Source organism: Suncus etruscus, chromosome 14 (assembly GCF_024139225.1).
Source record: "Suncus etruscus isolate mSunEtr1 chromosome 14, mSunEtr1.pri.cur, whole genome shotgun sequence".
In the NCBI taxonomy this organism is placed as follows: Eukaryota; Metazoa; Chordata; class Mammalia; order Eulipotyphla; family Soricidae; genus Suncus; species Suncus etruscus.
In genome coordinates, this window is record NC_064861.1 from 38,752,138 (window position 1) to 38,770,263 (window position 18,126).

The following is an 18,126-nucleotide window of genomic DNA, read 5'->3' on the forward strand; positions in this document are numbered from 1 at the left end:
TTTCATACTCATGTGTCACTGCCAGCTGGACCCAAGAGAGGGTGTTTTGCTCGGGTGCAGCTGTCTGCCAGGCCAGGGCCACCCTGAGGATGCTGGTAACGAGGTGTGCGCTCTGCAGGCAGCCAACCCTCCGGGCGTTGGTGGCAGGGTGTGGGCAGTGCAGGAAGGCCTTGGGGTGCAGACCCTACTGGGTAAGCCCAGAGATGGTCATGCTCAACTTCAGGGGGACTTGTCCCAGCTCCTTCATGCAGGCCAATGTGACAGGTGCCGTCCCATCTTGCTCCTGAGGTGTCAGAGTGCCTGCCTGCTGACTGCAGGGGTTTGGACTGGAGAGTCACATCCTTGCCAGCTTGTTGCTCCCGAGTGCGCAGGCTCCGGAGCACTGGGATCCTGGCCAGCATGTCCTTGCTGATCTGGAAGGAAGACACCACAGTTCCAGCTCACAGCCGGGGATCACACCTGCAAAGGGCATCCCCCTGGCAGTGGATACCAAGGCAGCCTGGTGCATCTACCTGCTAACCAGAGGTCTGCTTTTCCCAGCACCCAAGAAACAAGAGTCAGGAATAGAGTGTGGAAGAGGATGTCCCAGGGCTTCCTGCCCCTGAAAGCCCAGTGGGGCAGCCTCCCACAGCCTCCAGTCTGACCCACAGAGCCCCCTGACCCACCTGGGCCCAGAAGACAGCAACAGGCCTAGGGCGCGCACAGTGGGTGGTCAGCAAGCGTGTGGGCGTGAGGATAAAGTCCACAGTGAGGTCATGCGGTCCTAGCAGTGCCTCAGGGAAGTCCAACACCTGCTGGTTACTAAGGCATGTCAGGGGGCCACCCTGCCATATCCTGGCCCCCGTCACCAGTCCCACTGTCCCCTGGCCCTGCTGTTCCCAGTCCCACTGTGCCCTGGTCATGCCATCCCCCACCCCACACACCTGGCAGTCATGCACTATGGTGAGCACCGGCGTCTCCTGGCTGACTGCACCCATGGCTGCCATCATGGCGAACTCCAGATCGGTATAGCCCTCACCTTTCCCGACCCTCCAGCCTGGACACAAGGGCAGGTGAGAACTGGGCAGGCACATGGGATGGGCAGTCAAGAGGCAGAGGCGGAGGGATGTGTGGCTCAGGACACAGGCTCCACCCCCAGGTCCAGCCACTCTCCCGGGATCAATGCTGGGTGGTCAGATCCCCCTCCCCAGGGATCAGAAACCCCTCTTAGAACCACCTGTGAGGCAGACAGCACACATGGCCAGGGCAGTGGGCAGGGGAAATGGGCAGGCACAGGCTAAAGCATCAGGTAGAGCGGCGGCAGGCAGAGGGGAGAGGCCTGATTTGGAAGCCTCTCCTGATACTCACCCTTCTCAGAAACTGCCACGGACCCCACCACCACCAGGTCCACCTGGACCCTAGAATCCAGGCCAACAGGTGTGCTATAACTCCGTACACCCTGGACAGAGACAGAGAAAGTGCAGAGACCCTTCCAGGACAGAAACAGGGAGTACAGACCCAATCAGAACAGAAACAGAGATGGGGTCCTTGAGGTTCACCCCCAGATGGGGGACAGAGCAGGCACCCTTGCCATGAGCACCATCTGCCTAGCCCAAAGTGGAGAAAGTGGCCTGGACCCTGCTGTTTTTGGCACATATTCCTCCAGCTCTGGGACTTGAGGGCAACATGGGGCCCTACAGACCAGCACACAAACCCACAGATAACAGTTTTAAGTCAGGGAATGCTCAAATGTGTCTAGACACATATATGCACAAGACACAGTCACATACGATGAAACATTCTGAAACTCTGCCCCGAGTCCCCAGCTGCTCTGGAACCTACAAGATTGCATTTGGACCCTGATGAGCTGGTGCTAGAGGGCGCTAGAGAGCACCAGAGAGAAAAGCCTCCAGCAACAGAGGATCCACCAGAGGACAGGGAACCCAACTCAACCTCAAGAGACTGGTCATCCCAGGGCCCTAACAAACCAGCTGGTGTGGGCTGGGGTGCCCAGGTACCTGGGAGGTGGCACAGGTCCTCAGCACAGCTTTGCTGGCCCCAGAGGGTGGTGTGACATGATTGAGGAGGCCTGTCCGCAGGCGGGGCGTGGGCACCAGCAGTGTCTTCTCTTTCTTCAAAGGATACAGAGCTGGGTGACCTTTTTTTTCTTTTTTTTTCTTTATTTAAACTTTTTCCTTTTTTTTTTTTCTTTATTTAAACTTTTTTTCTGGGGTGACCTTTTTGACCCCTCTAGAGCCCAAGATTGCTGCAGGACCCAAGAGGATAGGACCTCCCCCCCACTCAATCCTCACTGCTTTACTGTCAAGAATGAGGCACAGTACCACTCCTCTGCCCGCAGGCCCTCAGTGTCTCACACCTGCTATCTATCCGCCACGGGGTGTTTTATTTGGGGGATGCCAAACAGTACTCAGAGATCACTCCTGTCTCTGTGCTCAAGACTCACTCCTGGCCCTGAGAGATAGCACAGCGGTGTTTGCCTTGCAAGCAGCCGATCCAGGACCAAAGGTGGTTGGTTCGAATCCCGGTGTCCCATATGGTCCCCCTGTGCCTGCCAGGAGCTATTTCTGAGCAGACAGCCAGGAGTAAGCCCTGAGCAACGCTGGGTGTGGCCCAAAAACCAAAAAAAAAAAAAAAAAAAAAAAAAAGACTCACTCCTGGCGAGTTTATGGAGCCATATGGGGTGCCAAGACCAACCCAGGGCCAGCTGTAAGCATAGCCAGTGCCCTCCCCATTGTGCTTTTTGCCTGTTTCAGTGGGATGGCCCAGTAGGGCCAGCTCCCCTACAGGGACCACCACTTGTAACCATTGTTGTATGAACTTTGAGCTGAGCATTGGATGAGCAGCATCCAGACTCACCACAGCAATGAGACCCCAATATGCCCCAAGGGGCTGGCACAGCTCAAGCCACAGACAAGGTAAGAGAGGAGCCAGCAGCTCGTGTCCCAGCCAGGTGGCACCTCCATGGTGACATGATGGACTGAGACAGGGCACCCCCAGGGTGATGCAACTACTTGAGAGTCCCACCTTCTCCAGGAGTAGAGGCCTACACTCAACTGCTGCTGAGTTCATGGGGCATGTGGGAAGAAGACACCCCACAGGACAGAAACCCTTACAAGCCAGGTCCCTCAGGGACCCCAAACACCTGCCTCTGAGGGACCAGCCAGGACAGGCCCCTGGGCTGCGGCTGCGATGGAGGGCTCCCGTGTTGATCTGACAAGTCTCTGTGCTTGTATTACCTGAGAGGCAGCACTGAGAGCCTTGGGAAGAGTTGTGCTGGCAGGGGAATGGGGGACAACAGGAGACATCACCCCTTCTTTCTACAGATCCCAGGTGGGCTTAGGACTGTTTCTGGATGCTGTGTGATCCCGGGGAGTTGAGCACTGATCCAGTTACCTGCAGCACCAGCAGCCGGGCACCTTCCAGCGGTTTATCAGGGTCCACTTTGACTACCTGTGCCTTGGCAAAGATGTCCAGGTCTTGGAGATGCTGGGCAGCCTGGTGTGAGCCCTGTGGGCAAAGGAGTGCCATTCACCTTGAGGATAAGGAAGCATGCATTTCTCTGGGGTGCATTCGGGTTCACTTTGATGGTTCTGGCCTACCAGAAGGCCTCACAGAGCAGAAGATGCTCAGCGGACCATGTAGCATCCTGGAGGACCAAATACCCATGACTGGGAGGCGCCTGGCTGCCACAGGAGGCAAAGTGGGAGGGAGTACAGGAGGGGGCCTAGGGGCTTCCAGAGAAGTGCTAAGACACAGTCCCCACCACACTGCAGACAGGACCCCCACTGCACACACCAACCCACTGCTCACACACAGGCTCCAATGTCACTGTGCTGTCATGGAATGAACCTCTAACTCAAAAGCCCCGGGACTGACTCTGGTCTTTTCAATCAGTTGCTCATGGGGTCCTTGATAGTACCTGGACTCTGGGGTGTCCATCCCACCCTGAGACGCTTCCCCTTTAGAGACACATAATACCTTGAAGTTGGGGATCCTGCCATGAACAGGGCGAGGGAAGTCAGCCAGATTGTGTGCTTCCATGTAGTCCCACACCTGCTGCCGGAGGTCCTGCTTGGAGACCCCTGGGACAGAGGGCGAGCAGCTGATCACAGGTTAGAGATCCTACCCAGACCCGAAGGGCAGGTAGTGTGTGTGTGTCTGTGTGTGCAAAGATCCTGCCTAGACCAGCTGCAGACCACGGGGCTAGAGTTCTCTGTTCCCAGCACCAAACTAGAACTAGGATTCCAGGTGCCATGTCACATCCACAATTGGGGACCGTGTGACCCTGGAGGCAGCTCACCCAAGTCCAAACCCAGCATCACATTGACCACCAGAGTATGACTGAACTCAGCAGCATGGCAGCAGAAAGGCAAAGTGAACCCACACAGAATTGTGTGGGACCTGGCAGGAGATATCCCCCATGCCTGGTCTGTTTCAGTGACAGTGAGTGCAATGAGTCTGAATGAGGTGAACCCAGAGCACAGTGAGTGCAGTAAGCCCAGAGTGCAGTAAGCGCCTGAGCCAACCCCTTCCCGTCAGCACATGCATCTTGAGCATGTGTAACTCTGGACAACGATGCTCCCACAACTTGATAGGCCACAGTGACACTCACAGTAGCTTGTGCCCATCAGTGAAGAAACATGCAGAGCAGCTCCTGGTGAGAACCCAGAGATGCCACAGCCACATTTCTAAAGACTCAACACTGATCTCCTCAGCATACATAACCCTGAGTCACACAGGCTGGTGTCTTGCTCAGGTGTCCCTGGCCTCTGCATTCCGGGTCACTCTGCACAGTGGCCAGGCACACTCAGACCAGCTCACACACATCCCAAAAGCTGCACCACCCTCCAGACACAGGCAGCCTCAATGGATGCCAGAGGAACTGAGTTGGGGGGCTAGGCTGCAGACTCAGGACTCTGTACTCAACACCCCTTCTTTCCACTGAGGTGATGCTCGGGACATCTCTATCCTGGGGTGTGCCTGTGGTGGGCCCCTGGCATGACAGGAATTGGGGGATGATCCACTACCACCACCCCACAGGGGCAGCCGAGAGAGAGAGAGAGAGAGAGAGAGAGAGAGAGAGAGAGAGAGAGAGAGAGAGAGAGAGAGAGAGAGAGAGAGAGAGAGAGAGAGAGAGAGAGAGAGAGAGAGAGAGAGGGAGAGGGAGAGAGAGAGAGAGGGAGAGAAAGAGAGAGAGAGATGTGGAAACCTTCCTCGGGACTCACCCATACCCTGGGCTCTACAGAGCCGGAGGGAAAAGGAGGTTGGCCCAGCCCCAAAGCTGTACTCCTTTTGGGAACCCAGGATGCCTTAGACCCTGGACCAAGACGCATGGCCCATGCCATCCTGCACACTGCTGTTTGCTTGGTCCTGGGTTTCTCCAAGGCAGCAGCTTATCCCCAGGGCAGGGCAGAGTGATGCAGGGGGGAGCAGCCAGGAACGTCTGAGGCTCACAGCATCCAAGGGCTAGACCCGCTGCTCTAGACAAGGCCCTTAACACAGGGTGACTCAAACATGGGTCCTCCAACATGCGTGTACACCTCTAACTCAAGTGTAGCTTAGGTGCATGGGTAGCCCTAAAGCATATGTAACTCTAATACACATGGCTGTCCTAACACGTGTAATTCTTACTCACATGGCAGCTCTAATACGTAGCTCTAACATGTGGCAGCCCTAAAGTATATGTAGCTGTTACATGCATGTGCAGTTCCTCCCTACCCATAGCACCACCACTGAGAAGCCCCCCCCTGTACTTCGTTCTAGGGCTCCTGTTTCCTTACTGAAAGGAGCTCCACCAAGAGCCCTCAGCCTTGCTTAACCGCCACCCCCTCGTTGTCAGCAGCATTCCAGGGTCCGGGGTTCAGACAGCTGTGTCTCTGGGGGCCCTGGGGCCCCTTGGCTTTCTCAGACAGAGATGACACCGCGTCAGCCATGAAGCGGCTCATTGCGTGCCTTCAGGGGAAAAGCAGGTCCTCTGCTTTGCTGAGTTAGGGAAACGGTGTTCCTGGGGTAACTATGGAGATGTAGGGGCGCGCATGAAAAGTCTGAAACTAGCTACTGCCAAGCCCGCCTGCGGTTCCTTTCCTCCAATTCCAGCCCGAATTCAGCGCCCCCAAATGCCCTTTGTGGGGGGGCTGTCACACCAAGCAGCACTCAGGGCTTCCTACTGGCTCTACGCTCAGAAATCGCTCCTGGCAGGCTCGGGGGACCATATGGGACGCCGGGATTCGAACCACCGTCCTTCTGCATGCAAGGCAAACGCCCTGCCTCCGTGCCATCTCTCCGGCCTCCCAAATGCCTTTTCTCCCAGGACCAGCACCCTACCCAGCCAGCCCCTCCGCGCCCGGCAGTTCGGGCAGCCTGCACCGGAGACCCGGAATTCGGAGCCCGGACAAGCCGCATCCCGTCATCACCCCACTGAGGCGCACCCGACCCCGTCTAGTAGCTCCCGAGACGGCCGGCGCCCGCCACGTCCCTCACCCGCCCTCGCCGCCATGGCAACACGACCCGAGAGCGACTTCCACCAACAACCCGGCGCACGAAATCGACGTCAACGCCCGCGCCTGCGCACTGGGAAGAGCGGAGAGACGGAAGAGCCTGGAGTGGGCGTGGCCATAAACCTAGAGGGAGGCGGGGCCTGGCTAGAAGGAGGCGGGTGAGTCAGCAGTGAGCGTTTCCGTGTGGGCGTGGTCAGAAAACCGAGGGGCGTGGTCAGGCGGGCTCGGTGTGGGCGTGGTCTTCGTACTGGGGCGTGGTCAGGGGCGGGCCTGAGCGCTTGGGATTGGCAGCTTCTCCTCCAGAAGATGCTGCTAGAGGGTTCAATGTAGACCTCCCCAGGCACCAGGGATATAGGAGCCCCAGCAAAAGAAAAGACTAACCTGGGGTTTGTGGGGAATCCTAAAAGGGTCCACAGCGCCATCCTGAGAGGGAAGGAGGAATCTAGAGGTGTAGCAACCGCTTTGTTTTTAGAGATTCCCCTCCAAGGAAACAGAGCTACAGGGTCCCAAAGCAGCGGGGCGCCTCCCTGGGGCTGAGGGCAGAATTAAGACCCTGTGCCCTGTGCCAGGAGGCAGGACTCCTGCCCCACTTCACGCACATGCACACAGGCACACATGTGTGCGCATACAGGTAACACTTATGTGTACCTGTATATGCCCACATGAGCATGCTTGCACAAATACGTACACGTGGACACAGTTACATGAATAGTGAGACATGCGTGCAAGTGGACAGTTACATGTATGATGTGCACGCGTGTACACATATGCACACTCTGTGGGGACAGGAGGACAGGCCCCCCTCTAGAGTTGATGGCGCTGGCCAAATAGGGCAGGGCACTGAACCAGGTACTTTCAAAACAGGCTCCTGAAAAGGAGGTGTCTCACAGTTGGAACCCCTGCAAACAGAGAAGCTACAAAGAGGCAGCGGTGGGAGAGCCTTTGGGGGACACCACCGGAGTCACTGGGGAATCCTTCAAAACTTTAGCCCAGATGCTATCCACTTGATCCTCTGCAACCAGCCCTGCACCTGCTCTCATGCTGCATAATGCTCCCTTAATGCCCACAGTACTCCCTCTCAAGTGCCCAGAGTGCTTCCTCCCCTGATATCATGCCCCACAGTGCTCCCTTTCTGCTCTCAAGCCCCACAGTGCTCCCCACCTGGTTGCCTTACATGCCCCCCCAACCTGGGTGTAACGGTTGAATTCTATTATTCAAGGAAATTTCAAGGTCCAGGCAGGAGAGTGATGGCCCCAGAGAGAGAAGAGTGGTACTTATTTACCTCCAGGCCCACACTATATGGTCCTGGTGTCCTCCTGTTCCATGCCCCCATCTCACCTTTTTTTTTTTTTTTTTTGGTTTTTGGGTCATATCCGCAGCACTCAGGAGTTACTCCTGGCTCTATGCTCAGAAATTGCTCCTGGCAGGCTAGGGGGACCATATGGGATGCCGGGATTTGAACCCCTGTCCTTCTGCATGCAAGGCAAATATACCTCCATGCTATCTCTCCAGCCCCGCCATCCCACCTTCTAATCTGATTGTCTGTGAATCACAGAATGGCTAAGGAGACCCCAAAATAGGCTGTGAAGAGGGTCTAGTGAGCCCCACATGCAGCCTGCACCCCGCCTGCAATGCCCGCTGACCACCCCCACCATCCAGGCCTGCACCCAGTGGGACCTGCACCACAGCCTGGGAGCCAAGAATCGGTGACAGCCCAGATGCACTAAGTCCGATGCTGACTGAGGGGTACACCTATGGGAGTGCAGAATGGAGGGGAGGGAGCACCCTCCATAGTTCCCCCTTCCAGCACTGCCACACCTTAACTAGGATGGACCAGGCCCAGTCAGCTGGGCTGGGAAGCTCAGTGGGACACTATAATTCCAAGAAGATAAATTTTGAAAACCAGGACGGCGGTTGAGGGCAGCTTTCAGGGTGCCAGCCAAGGGGCCTCTGATCTGATCCGGGCCAAGGAGACTGAGGTGCCTGCCCTCCCCACCTCCACAGAGCCCAGGAGAATGTGTCTGAAAGACACGGGCCAAGTGGTGGGTCACCACTCTCTAGCATCACTGCCCAGTATAAGTGGGCACAGGGCCTCATCTGACCAGCACCACGGGAACAACCATTCAAGTATCCTCAGCCTGGGCAGGTGGCCCATGGCCCAGCAGGGAAATGTCCAGTTTGCTCATCCAGCTGCCCTGGGAAGGAAAAGTGCCCTGATTTCTGCCCCCCTCCAGAAGAAGTAGGTCTTGTTCACTAAATTCCTCAGTGAAGTTCACAAGAGAAGGTTTCTCACTCAGGGCTTTGACAGATGACATTCTTGGCACTGCCGAAAGAGCAGGAAAGTGTGTGTGTACGTGTGTGTATTCTTGTGTTTCTAAATGCGAGATTGTGCTTGAGTGTGTGACCGAGATTGTGTCTGTGTATGGATGTGTGTGGTTGTTAGCGTGCGTGTGAGCATGTATGTGAGATTGTGTGCCAGTGTTTGTGTGTGTGTGTGTGTGTGTGTGTGTGTGTGTGTGTGTGTGTGTGTGTGTGTATTTAATGGACTTGAACAGTTTATTTAGTCCAGTTTATTTAGTTTCTCTAGTCTAAGCACTGTCTGCCTGCAATACCGAGCTGGACCACGCGGTGTCAGCACCTTCATTGCCACCAAATGGTCGGAACACACTTGCCTTTCTTGGATGTAGTTCCTCTATCTGCCTCACGGTGGCGCCAGCACCAAGGGAGCTGCGTGAGCCGCCTGGTGCCCAAATGGATCACCTAGGTCTAGGCTCAGACCGAGGAGAGTTTGGTGAACTGCTCTCTCTCCGCCTCTTACACCCTTCCCTATTCCTGGGGCCCGACTCTGCTCTGGGCTCACCGACCACACGACCAGGCCTTTCCACCTCTCAGCACCACCACCCCGCCCACCAGCTCCAAAAAATATGGGGAATGGTGAGGGTTCCCGCATTTTTAGTTTTGCAAAGTCCAGGTGCATTATAAGTGTCATTTTTAATAACCTAAACAAACATTCCGAGGACAGGGGCATAGGCACTTATCTCTCTCACCTTCTGTAGGCTGGGGGTTGAGGGGTGTTGTGGCGCCCAGTGTGGCGCTTTTCTGCCTCTGCCCAAGTCCGGTCATCCTCATCAGTGCCGGCACAGGAACGACTGCCATTTGGGAATGAACTTTCCATGGTCCAGAGCTATTTTGGTTTTTGCCCTTAACTGCCATGGAATTGTTTTCTTCTTTCTTTCTTCTCCTTCTTCTCCTTCTTCAAAAACTCGTAAAAGCAAAGTCAATAAGAAGCCTCAGGAAAATCCAGAGTGAGCGCAGTTTCTTTCTCAGGAACCTGGTTTCCAGTCCACAGAATTTCTGTGGACATTGAACACTGGAGAAAGGCACTTTTGCCCACACTTGCTTTTAATTGATTTTTAGGATGGATGTGAAGTTATGTGGGGGTATTAAAAATAATAAAATGGTGGAGAGGGACGGGATGGGGTGAAGAACGCTGACACAGCCACCTGCACAGGGAACTGGGCAACTTTATTATGCTTTCTTCTCCCTCCCCCAAATCTAGCTCCAGAGTAACTACAACTGCATCCCGGTTCAGAAGTAAAATATTCTAAGGAGGGGGGTGCTTATTTATGCTTGACATTTGAGATTTTCTTTCTCGAGCTTAATATGTCATGCGCAGAAAATGTTCAGGAATGTTTTCTCTTTTGTTTTTGTTTGTTTGTTTTTGTTTTTATGTTTTTCAGTAAAAAGGAAGAGGGTGAGGCCAGAACAATAGTGCAGCCTTGAATATAGCCAAGCCGGTTCTGTCCGCGGCATCCTCACAGGGTCCCTTTTGAGAGCTGCCAGAAGTGGTCGCTGAGGGCAGAGCCACGAACCAGCCCTGAGCATTGCCAGAGGTGGACCCCAAACTAGAAAAACAAAAAACAAAGGATGATGGGGCCCAACTGGCTTCTCCCTCCCCTGCAGACCTGGTGCCTCTGGATTCTCTCACGCCCTTTCCCAGGAATTCCAGGCAACAAAAACCCCGGCCCAACCTTTTCCACACCCAAGTGGCCCAAAGACTCCCGGGGCCCTCCCACACAAAAGGGAGTGGGTGGCGGGGGGTGACGGATTCTTCATAAGAATCATCACTCCGGCCACAAACGAACTCGAGGACTCCAGAGGCTGGGGAGAGGACGGCACCGGGCAGGGGATCCCCACCAAGACCCCACGCAGTTCCTCTAAACGTGGGGCTCGCGTCGTGCACGAAGTGGGCACCTAGCTCCCCTCACCCGACTCGCCCAAAGGCCCCTGCGAAATCCATCGGGGTGCGCACGGGCGGACGTTGCGCCTCTGGCCCCGCGCGCCCCAGCGGGGAAGCGGGACTGGGGATTCCTGGCGCCGCGCCCGGAGCCCGGCTCTGCCCAGCCCGGCCCGCCGCATTGTTCCCGGCTCCGCCGAGCGCGGGAGCCCGTGTGCCCGGGGCTGGGGGCGGGGGTGTCTGGTTTTGTGAGGAGAGTGAGAGTTTGGGAGCTCGCGGGCGTCTCCGCGTACCGGTCGGGGGATGGAGTGGAGGGGACGGTCCCAGGTGTCCCCGACCTCGAAAAACTGCGCTCCGGACCCTTGAAGGGTGGTGCCGAGTTCGTGGCAATGCTTAGACCTAATTCTCAGGACGAAGGCCTCACCCCCCACCACTCCCCGCGACCCCAGGACGCCCCCCGATCAGCCTGCGAGGTGGGTGCTCGCTCGGCGTCTGGGCTCTGCATCGCCAACATTCCTAAGTCCTTCCAGGGCCTGGTTTATAAAATGTTCCTGTTACTTAGTAAATAGTTGCTTAAATTAGGGGTTACCCTTCGGTCCTAGCCCAGTATATCAGCCTCGGCTTCCTAACTCGGGGGTGGGGGTGGGTGGGCAATAATTAGGAGAGCAAATGACTCACCTCATCATCCATCACCCATCAGAAAAGGAACCCCGGGGTCTGGCTACTGGCGAGGTCCTGGGGCAAGCAAGAGGTTCACGCGCCTCGCCTTCCTTCATTCATCCCACTTGATTATTGCAAAGTGACTGTAACGGCAAAGAGGCGTCTTTATTTTTTATTCGCGCACCTGAGTCCAGCAGCCCCAATCGGGTCCTAAAATAAAGTTTTATAAGCCGATTCCCCCCCATCCCACCCTCCCAATCTGGGCGCTTTTGGGGTTGAGCAGCAGACGGGTGGGGTCGGGGCCGCCGGGCTGGGTCTTAGAGCCGCCGGGTTGCGGCGCGCCTCGCCCGGATTGGAGCCTCCTCTCGCAGCCGCGCGCGGATTGGCGCGAAGTTCCCGGAGAGGGCGGGGCGGCAGGAAACTAAAAAACTCGCCGTGGCCCGGAGACTTCGGAAACTTTTCCCAACCCCTAAAAGGGACTTGGCCTCCTTTTCCGGGCTCGGCCGGGCCAGCTCTGCGCCCCTGGCTCGCTGACCCTCCGCCAGCCAATTTGCTTTGGGCGGGGGAGCCCCTTGGATTGCCGCCGGCCCCTCCAGGGCGCAGACCGAGGGGCCCGGCTCGCTTCCCGCGCCCGCCCGGTGCCAGTTCCATCCGCGCGTCCGCAGTGCCAGCCTCCGGGTCCCCCAGGGTGGCGGAGCAGCGAGGCAGGAGCTGCGCTCTCCGGGATCAGGATGCAGACGCTCCCGGGGCATTGAGAAGTGGTCCACCTCGCCAGGGCTCGCTCTCTCTCTCTCTCTCTCTCTCTCTCTCTCTCTCTCTCTCTCTCTCTCTCTCTCTCTCTCTCTCTCTCTCTCTCTCTCTCTCTCTCTCTCTCTTTCTCTCTCTCTCTCTCCTTTTCCCTCTCCTCTTTTCCCTCTCTCTTTTCTCTCCTCTCTAGCTCTCCCTCTCCCTCTCCCTCTCCCTCTCCGGCGCAGTATGCAGGCGCGCTACTCTGTGCCCGATCCCAACACCCTGGGGGTGGTCCCCTATTTGAACGAACAGAGCTACTACCGCGCGGCGGGTGGCTACGGCGGCATAGCCAGCCCGGTGAGCGTGTACCCGGGCCACCCCGAGCAGTACGGCGCCGGCATGGGCCGCCCCTACGCTCCCCATCCCCACCACCACCCTCACCTCCACCACCCTCACCAGCAGCCCGCCGCGCCCAAGGACCTGGTGAAGCCGCCCTACAGCTACATCGCGCTCATCACCATGGCCATCCAGAACGCGCCCGACAAGAAGGTGACCCTGAACGGCATCTACCAGTTCATCATGGACCGCTTCCCCTTCTACCGCGACAACAAGCAGGGCTGGCAGAACAGCATCCGCCACAACCTGTCGCTCAACGAGTGCTTCGTCAAGGTGCCCCGCGACGACAGGAAGCCGGGCAAGGGCAGCTACTGGACGCTCGATCCGGACTCCTACAACATGTTCGAGAACGGCAGCTTTCTGCGCCGCCGACGCCGCTTCAAGAAGAAAGACGTGCCCAAGGACAAGGGGGATCGCGCGCCCCCCAAGGAGCCCGTGGCCAAGAGCGTCCCTGCGGGGCCTCCACCCGCTCCTGCCCACGTAGCCGACGGGCCCCCGGAGTCTGCCCAGGTGGTGATCAAGAGCGAGGCGGCCTCGCCCGCGCTGCCGGTCATCACCAAGGTGGAGACGCTGAGTCCCGACGGCGCGCGCCACGGAAGCCCGCGCAGCGCCGTGTCCACGCCGGCCGCCTCGCCCGCCGCCTCCTTGCCCGAGCACCCCGGGGTGCCCAACGGGCTGCCAGGCTTCAGCGTGGAGAGCCTGATCATGACGCTGCGCACGACGCCGCCCCGGGCTGAGCTAAGCCCCGCGCCCGGGCGCACGAGCCTGGCGGTGACACCGCTGGCGCTGCCCTATGCCGCCGCCGCCTCCTCCGCGTCGCCCGCCGCCTACGGACCGCCGTGCGCTCAAGGCCTGGATGCGGGCGGCGCGGGTGGTTACCAGTGCAGCGTGCGCGCCCTGAGCCTCTACACCGGAGCCGAACGGCCCTCGCACATGTGCGTGGCGCCAGCCGCGATCGACAATACGCTCGCGGACCCCCCGGGCGGCCCCGCGTCGCCCCTGAGCGCCCTCAACCTCCCGGCGGGCCAGGAGGGCGCGCTGACCGCTACCTCCGGCCACCACCCAGCGCACCTAGGCCAGCACCCCGCGCCCGCGCCGCAGCCGCCACCGCCACCGCCTAGCACGCAGCCCCCCAGTGCGCCCCTGCACTCGCCAGCGGCCTCCTGGTATCTCAACCACGGGGCGGACCTCCACGCGCTCCACGCCGGCCAGGCGTTCAGCGCGCAGCAGCAGCAGACTTTCTCCACGGTCCGCGACGTGTTCAGCGCCCACCGGCTCGGTGTGGACGGCCCGAACCCCACGGAAGGCCCGGGCGGCGGGAATGCGGGTTGTCAGTTGCCCTACCGCGCCGCGCCCGCGCTCTACCGCCCCGCCGCCCCCTACTCTTACGACTGCTCCAAATACTGACTGAGACCCCGGGATCCTGGATCGAAAGGGACCCACCGCGGGCACAGGCGCGCGCCGCATCCCCGAGCCGCGCGGGGACCTTCCAAGGGTCCCTCCCTTTCAGGTGCCGCGTCGCGTCACCCACCCACCCACCCAATCACTCTGACCCTGAGGAGCTGCGAGGGTGGGTGTAAGCGGGATTCTGGCCCTAGACAACGAATCTGGTTTGTTTTTTACGGAACAAAATGACTGGCTTCCCCGCAGGGCCGCTGCGCATACCGCCGGCTCGCTTCTGGGGTTTCCAACCTGAAGTTCTGGAGCTGCCCCGGAGGTGACCTTAGTAGGTTCCCAGCGCACTCACTGAAATCTCTCCGCATCCGACCAGAGCACCCTGCAGATTTGGGATCCGGAGATATTGCTGTTCTTGTTCAGGGCCATTAATATAATATTTAAAGTTGAGGTCACTGGATTATGTTGCATCTTGCCAGGCCGTTTCTTGCTGCCAAACTGAAAAGCCCAGGAACCCAGAATGGCTGCTGTGTTTTTACCCCACCGCTATGTTACAAACTCTTCTTTTCCCAGCCGCAGGTCTGTTTCAAGCCAAGGGAATAATTTATTTGTTGTTTGTTGTTGTTATTGTTGTTTGGAGAATAAGGCCTTGGTAGTCCTGTTGAGTTGCAAAGTGTACTGGTTTTTGTAAGTAGCATTTCTGAAAGAAAGGGAAAACCCAAACTCTAGAAACTTTGAACCTCACCTATTCACCTCATGTGGTCGTCATTATACTCACCTTAAAATAAACCGCGTTGTTTTTCTGCCCAAATGTCCCATGGCAGAGTTGGCCTTCTGGTGCTTTCGAAAAAGCAAAGTGTGTTTGCCAAGTCACTTGTTTGGGTGATTTTTCTGACCCAGATGAGGACACACACACACACACACACACACACACACACACACACACACACACACACACACACCAAGCTTTCTTGTCTGCAGATCTGCAAGCCTTGAATTGATCCCAGCTCCCTATGTGGTGGGACTGGCTCAGCTGTGGAACTGGGTCTACGCTGCCCAGAGGGCCCCTTCCAAACGCAAATGCCTTTCCTTTCCTGCATTTAGCTAAAGCCAGACAAACTTGCCAATTGTTGAAACAAATGGACCTATTTCCCCGAGGTGTTAGGGCCCCCATGAGGAGGTGGCAGGTGGGGAGAAAGCAGCTCAGCTAGGTCTGTTCTCCTCCCATTTCCGAAAATTTCCGAAAATTCTCCTCCATTTCCGAAAACGCAGGCTTCTTGCTTCCAAGCGGACACAGTTCAGCTTTCCAGAGACGAATTGGAGCACTGCTGGACAGAATGGGAGGATGAGACTCCCCTTCCGATTCCCCACATTGATTTCTCCCTCACTTCCCTATTGTGGTGAAAATATTTAAGCTTTCAGACCCTTCATGAATAATTTGCAGTGGGCCAGAGCGACTAGACTGCAGGGAGGGTGGAGGGCGCTGGCCTTGAGTGCGGCTGATCCGGGTTCTCTCCAGGCTTTCCATAAGGTCCCCCTGCACCACAAAGGACCTCCAGGAATGATTCCTGAGTGCAAAGCCAGGAGTCACCCTGAGCAAGACCAGGTGTGGCCCCCAAACAAAAACAGAACCAAACTGGAATAATTGGCAAAGCTTTCTGTGTTTTACATGTATCAGCGTAAAACAAGCAAACAAACTCAGAAAGAGGAACCTTAGGGGTTTTTCTTCATCTTTCCATGTTGAAGGAACAATGCAATCTTTGTGAAAGTGCGGAGGGCGCCGGGTCCTCTAACCCAGGACAGCCTGCAGCTCCCTACTGAGCCCCGAGTGTGAATTATGGAGGCCTGGATCTTACCTGCCTGCCTTCACTCTGCTGAGGACCATGGGCAGGCGTGGGGGTGTCTGACCTGTACACATTCACGTTCTGTTCCCTCGAGGGCGGATCTGCTTGAGATGCAGCAGTTTTCCCACCCCCACCACACACTCACACATTCTCTCTCTCTCTCTCTCTCTCTCTCTCTCTCTCTCTCTCTCTCTCTCTCTCTCTCTCTCTCTCTCTCTCTCATACACACACACACACACACACTGCTCACTGTCTTGGTGCTTATTATTAACTCCAAAATGTGCACTCTAAAATCCTGCAATCTGACCCCCCCTCTGGGCGCCGCTTGTTCCAAGCAGAGCAGGCTGAGGCCCTGAATGGAGATAAGCCAGCCCCCTATGCACCCCTTTTCTCCAGGGTAAGTTCATCTTTTTGGGTCTTCCCAGAACAGACTCCCCCCACCCCAAAGTCTCCCCTTACCACAGGCCTCGATACTCCTACTCAAAGCAGGGTCTGGATGGAGGAGAGAAATCCTGGGAAATGCAGGGCTAGCTGGGACCTTCTCCTGCCTGGAGGTTGCTTCTCAGCCCCCACCCCCCCACCCCAACCACATCCCAGGAACCCAGACCTAGGCCTCCTGTGTGCCCATGTCCATGATGGGATGGGACTTGCGGTCTTATCCAGACCTCTGGAGGAGGCAGATGTTGGGAAAAGGTGGGTGGCATTGGAACCATTCCCCATCTTTTCAAATCCTTTCTCCATATGCCCTTCTGGGGCCTTGGGCAACTGAGACTTCTATGTGGCCTTGGTGAGGGGCACCCCATCCTAAGAGAAGGGTGAAACCCAGACCCCCATTCTCTGCACAGTGGGTCTGAGTACAGAGGCCCTGTCTATTCTCCACCCATCTGTCTGTTATTTCCTCTGAGTTTTGGGGTTACCCAGGGGGTGGGACAGTACAGTGGAGAGGGGTCTATCTTTGCATATGGCTGACCTGAATTTGATCCTCAGCATCCCAAAGGATCCCCTAAGCACTGCCAGAAGTGATCCCTGAGCAGGAGTAACTGTTGAACACAATTGGGTGTGGCCCCTCTTATAAAAGACACCCAGGGGCCCGAGCTATAGCACCCTGGGGAGGGTGTTTGCTTTGCATGTGGCCAACCCTGGTTCAATCCCCAGCATCTTGTATGGTTTCCTGAGTCTGCCAGGAGTGATTTCTGAGTGCAGAGCCAGGAGTAACTCTAAAGCACCACGGGGTGTGGCCCCCAAACAAAACAAGGCACCCAGAGCTGGTGTCAAAAGGGGAGAAATGGCACCCAATGCCACCAGAACAGCTGCCAGGAGGGTCCCATCAGCTTGCACCCGGACACCCCCACCCCCTATCCTACAGCTCAGCAGGCTGCAAGGTTGGGCTGGGAGAAAAACACACCCCAGCAGGACTCAGCTCTCTGATAACTAAGCCTTGAGCCTTGCCCAACTCCAGCAGCCTGACTGACCCTTGGAGGCCAAACCTGGAGAGACCATACCCTCCCCCCATGTTGGTGCCCCCACTGGCCAGTCTTGAGGAGGACACTCTCCCCAAGCTGGACACGGCCAGTGGGTGTAGCAGGACAGGGGTAGGCCTGATGCCTTCTAGGCCCGAAGCATGCACACAAGCATATGTATACACATGCACACACACATGTTAACTGTGCACAAAGGTCCTCCCATGAACATACACTGTCCTCTCTAGCCGGAAATTCAGCAGGAAACTCAGTCTGGAGCTGAGAGAACCCAAGATCCTGGGAACGTGGGCCTTTGGCTCATAAATCTTTCGGGGTCCATCTCCTCCCTTCACCCCAAGACTGCCTTGGGTCACCTCTGGGCCTGGGAGAGGCCTGGGATACGTGCGAGAGAGAGAGAGAGAGAGAGAGAGAGAGAGAGAGAGAGAGAGAGAGAGAGAGAGAGAGAGAAGTTCCTACCCCTCTAAGTTAACTCTCAATTTCTGCTGGTCCCAAATCAAAGAATCCTAGGGGTGGGGAAATTAAATCAGTGGTGGGAGGGTGTTGGCAGGGAAAGAATTAACTAATGAGTATGACTGAGGTGGGAGAAAGTGAGGGACAAGGACAGCTGCCTGAGGGGACCCATAGACCCACACTATTTTTGGCGGGGGCCACACCCTGCGGTGCTCAGGGGTTACTCCTGGCTCTCTGCTCAGAAATTGCTCCTGGCAGGCATGGGGAACCGTATATGGAATACTGGTATTTGAACCACCATTGGTCCTGGGTCAGCTGCTTGCCCGGCAATCACACCCTATCACTGTGCTATCTCTCCAGCCCCCAGACCCACTTTCTATTTTGGGGAGGAATTTGGGTCACACCCGGCAGCTCTCAGGGGTTACTCCTGGCTCTAT

The 18,126-nt window shown here is 56.9% G+C and overlaps 2 protein-coding genes across 2 annotated transcripts; one reads left to right on the top strand and one right to left on the bottom strand.

Annotated features, from left to right (window-relative positions):
- MTHFSD (methenyltetrahydrofolate synthetase domain containing) lies at positions 1-6,517 on the bottom strand. Its single transcript, XM_049786829.1, has 8 exons — positions 6,481-6,517; positions 3,979-4,082; positions 3,394-3,507; positions 1,998-2,111; positions 1,348-1,438; positions 924-1,036; positions 666-791; positions 1-413 (listed from the first exon to the last, which is right to left on the bottom strand). Exons 1-8 carry the CDS (start codon positions 6,494-6,496, stop codon positions 9-11), a joined length of 1,083 nt encoding a protein of 360 aa, XP_049642786.1. The 5' UTR covers positions 6,497-6,517; the 3' UTR covers positions 1-8.
- A 5,852-nt stretch (positions 6,518-12,369) lies between these two features.
- On the top strand, positions 12,370-13,926 carry FOXC2 (forkhead box C2). The gene has a single exon (XM_049786747.1). It carries the CDS (start codon positions 12,370-12,372, stop codon positions 13,924-13,926), a length of 1,557 nt encoding a protein of 518 aa, XP_049642704.1.
- The last annotated feature ends 4,200 nt before the right edge of the window (positions 13,927-18,126 follow it).

Coding starts and splice junctions, on each gene's coding strand:
- FOXC2 (XM_049786747.1), top strand. CDS start 12,370: ATGCAGGCGCGCTACTCTGTGCCCGATCCCAACACCCTGGGGGTGGTC.
- MTHFSD (XM_049786829.1), bottom strand. Junction 3,508..3,978: donor GCAGGATCCCCAACTTCAAG/GTATTATGTGTC, acceptor CTTTGCCCACAG/GGCTCACACCAGGCTGCCCA. Junction 1,439..1,997: donor GGACCTGTGCCACCTCCCAG/GTACCTGGGCAC, acceptor GTCTCTGTCCAG/GGTGTACGGAGTTATAGCAC.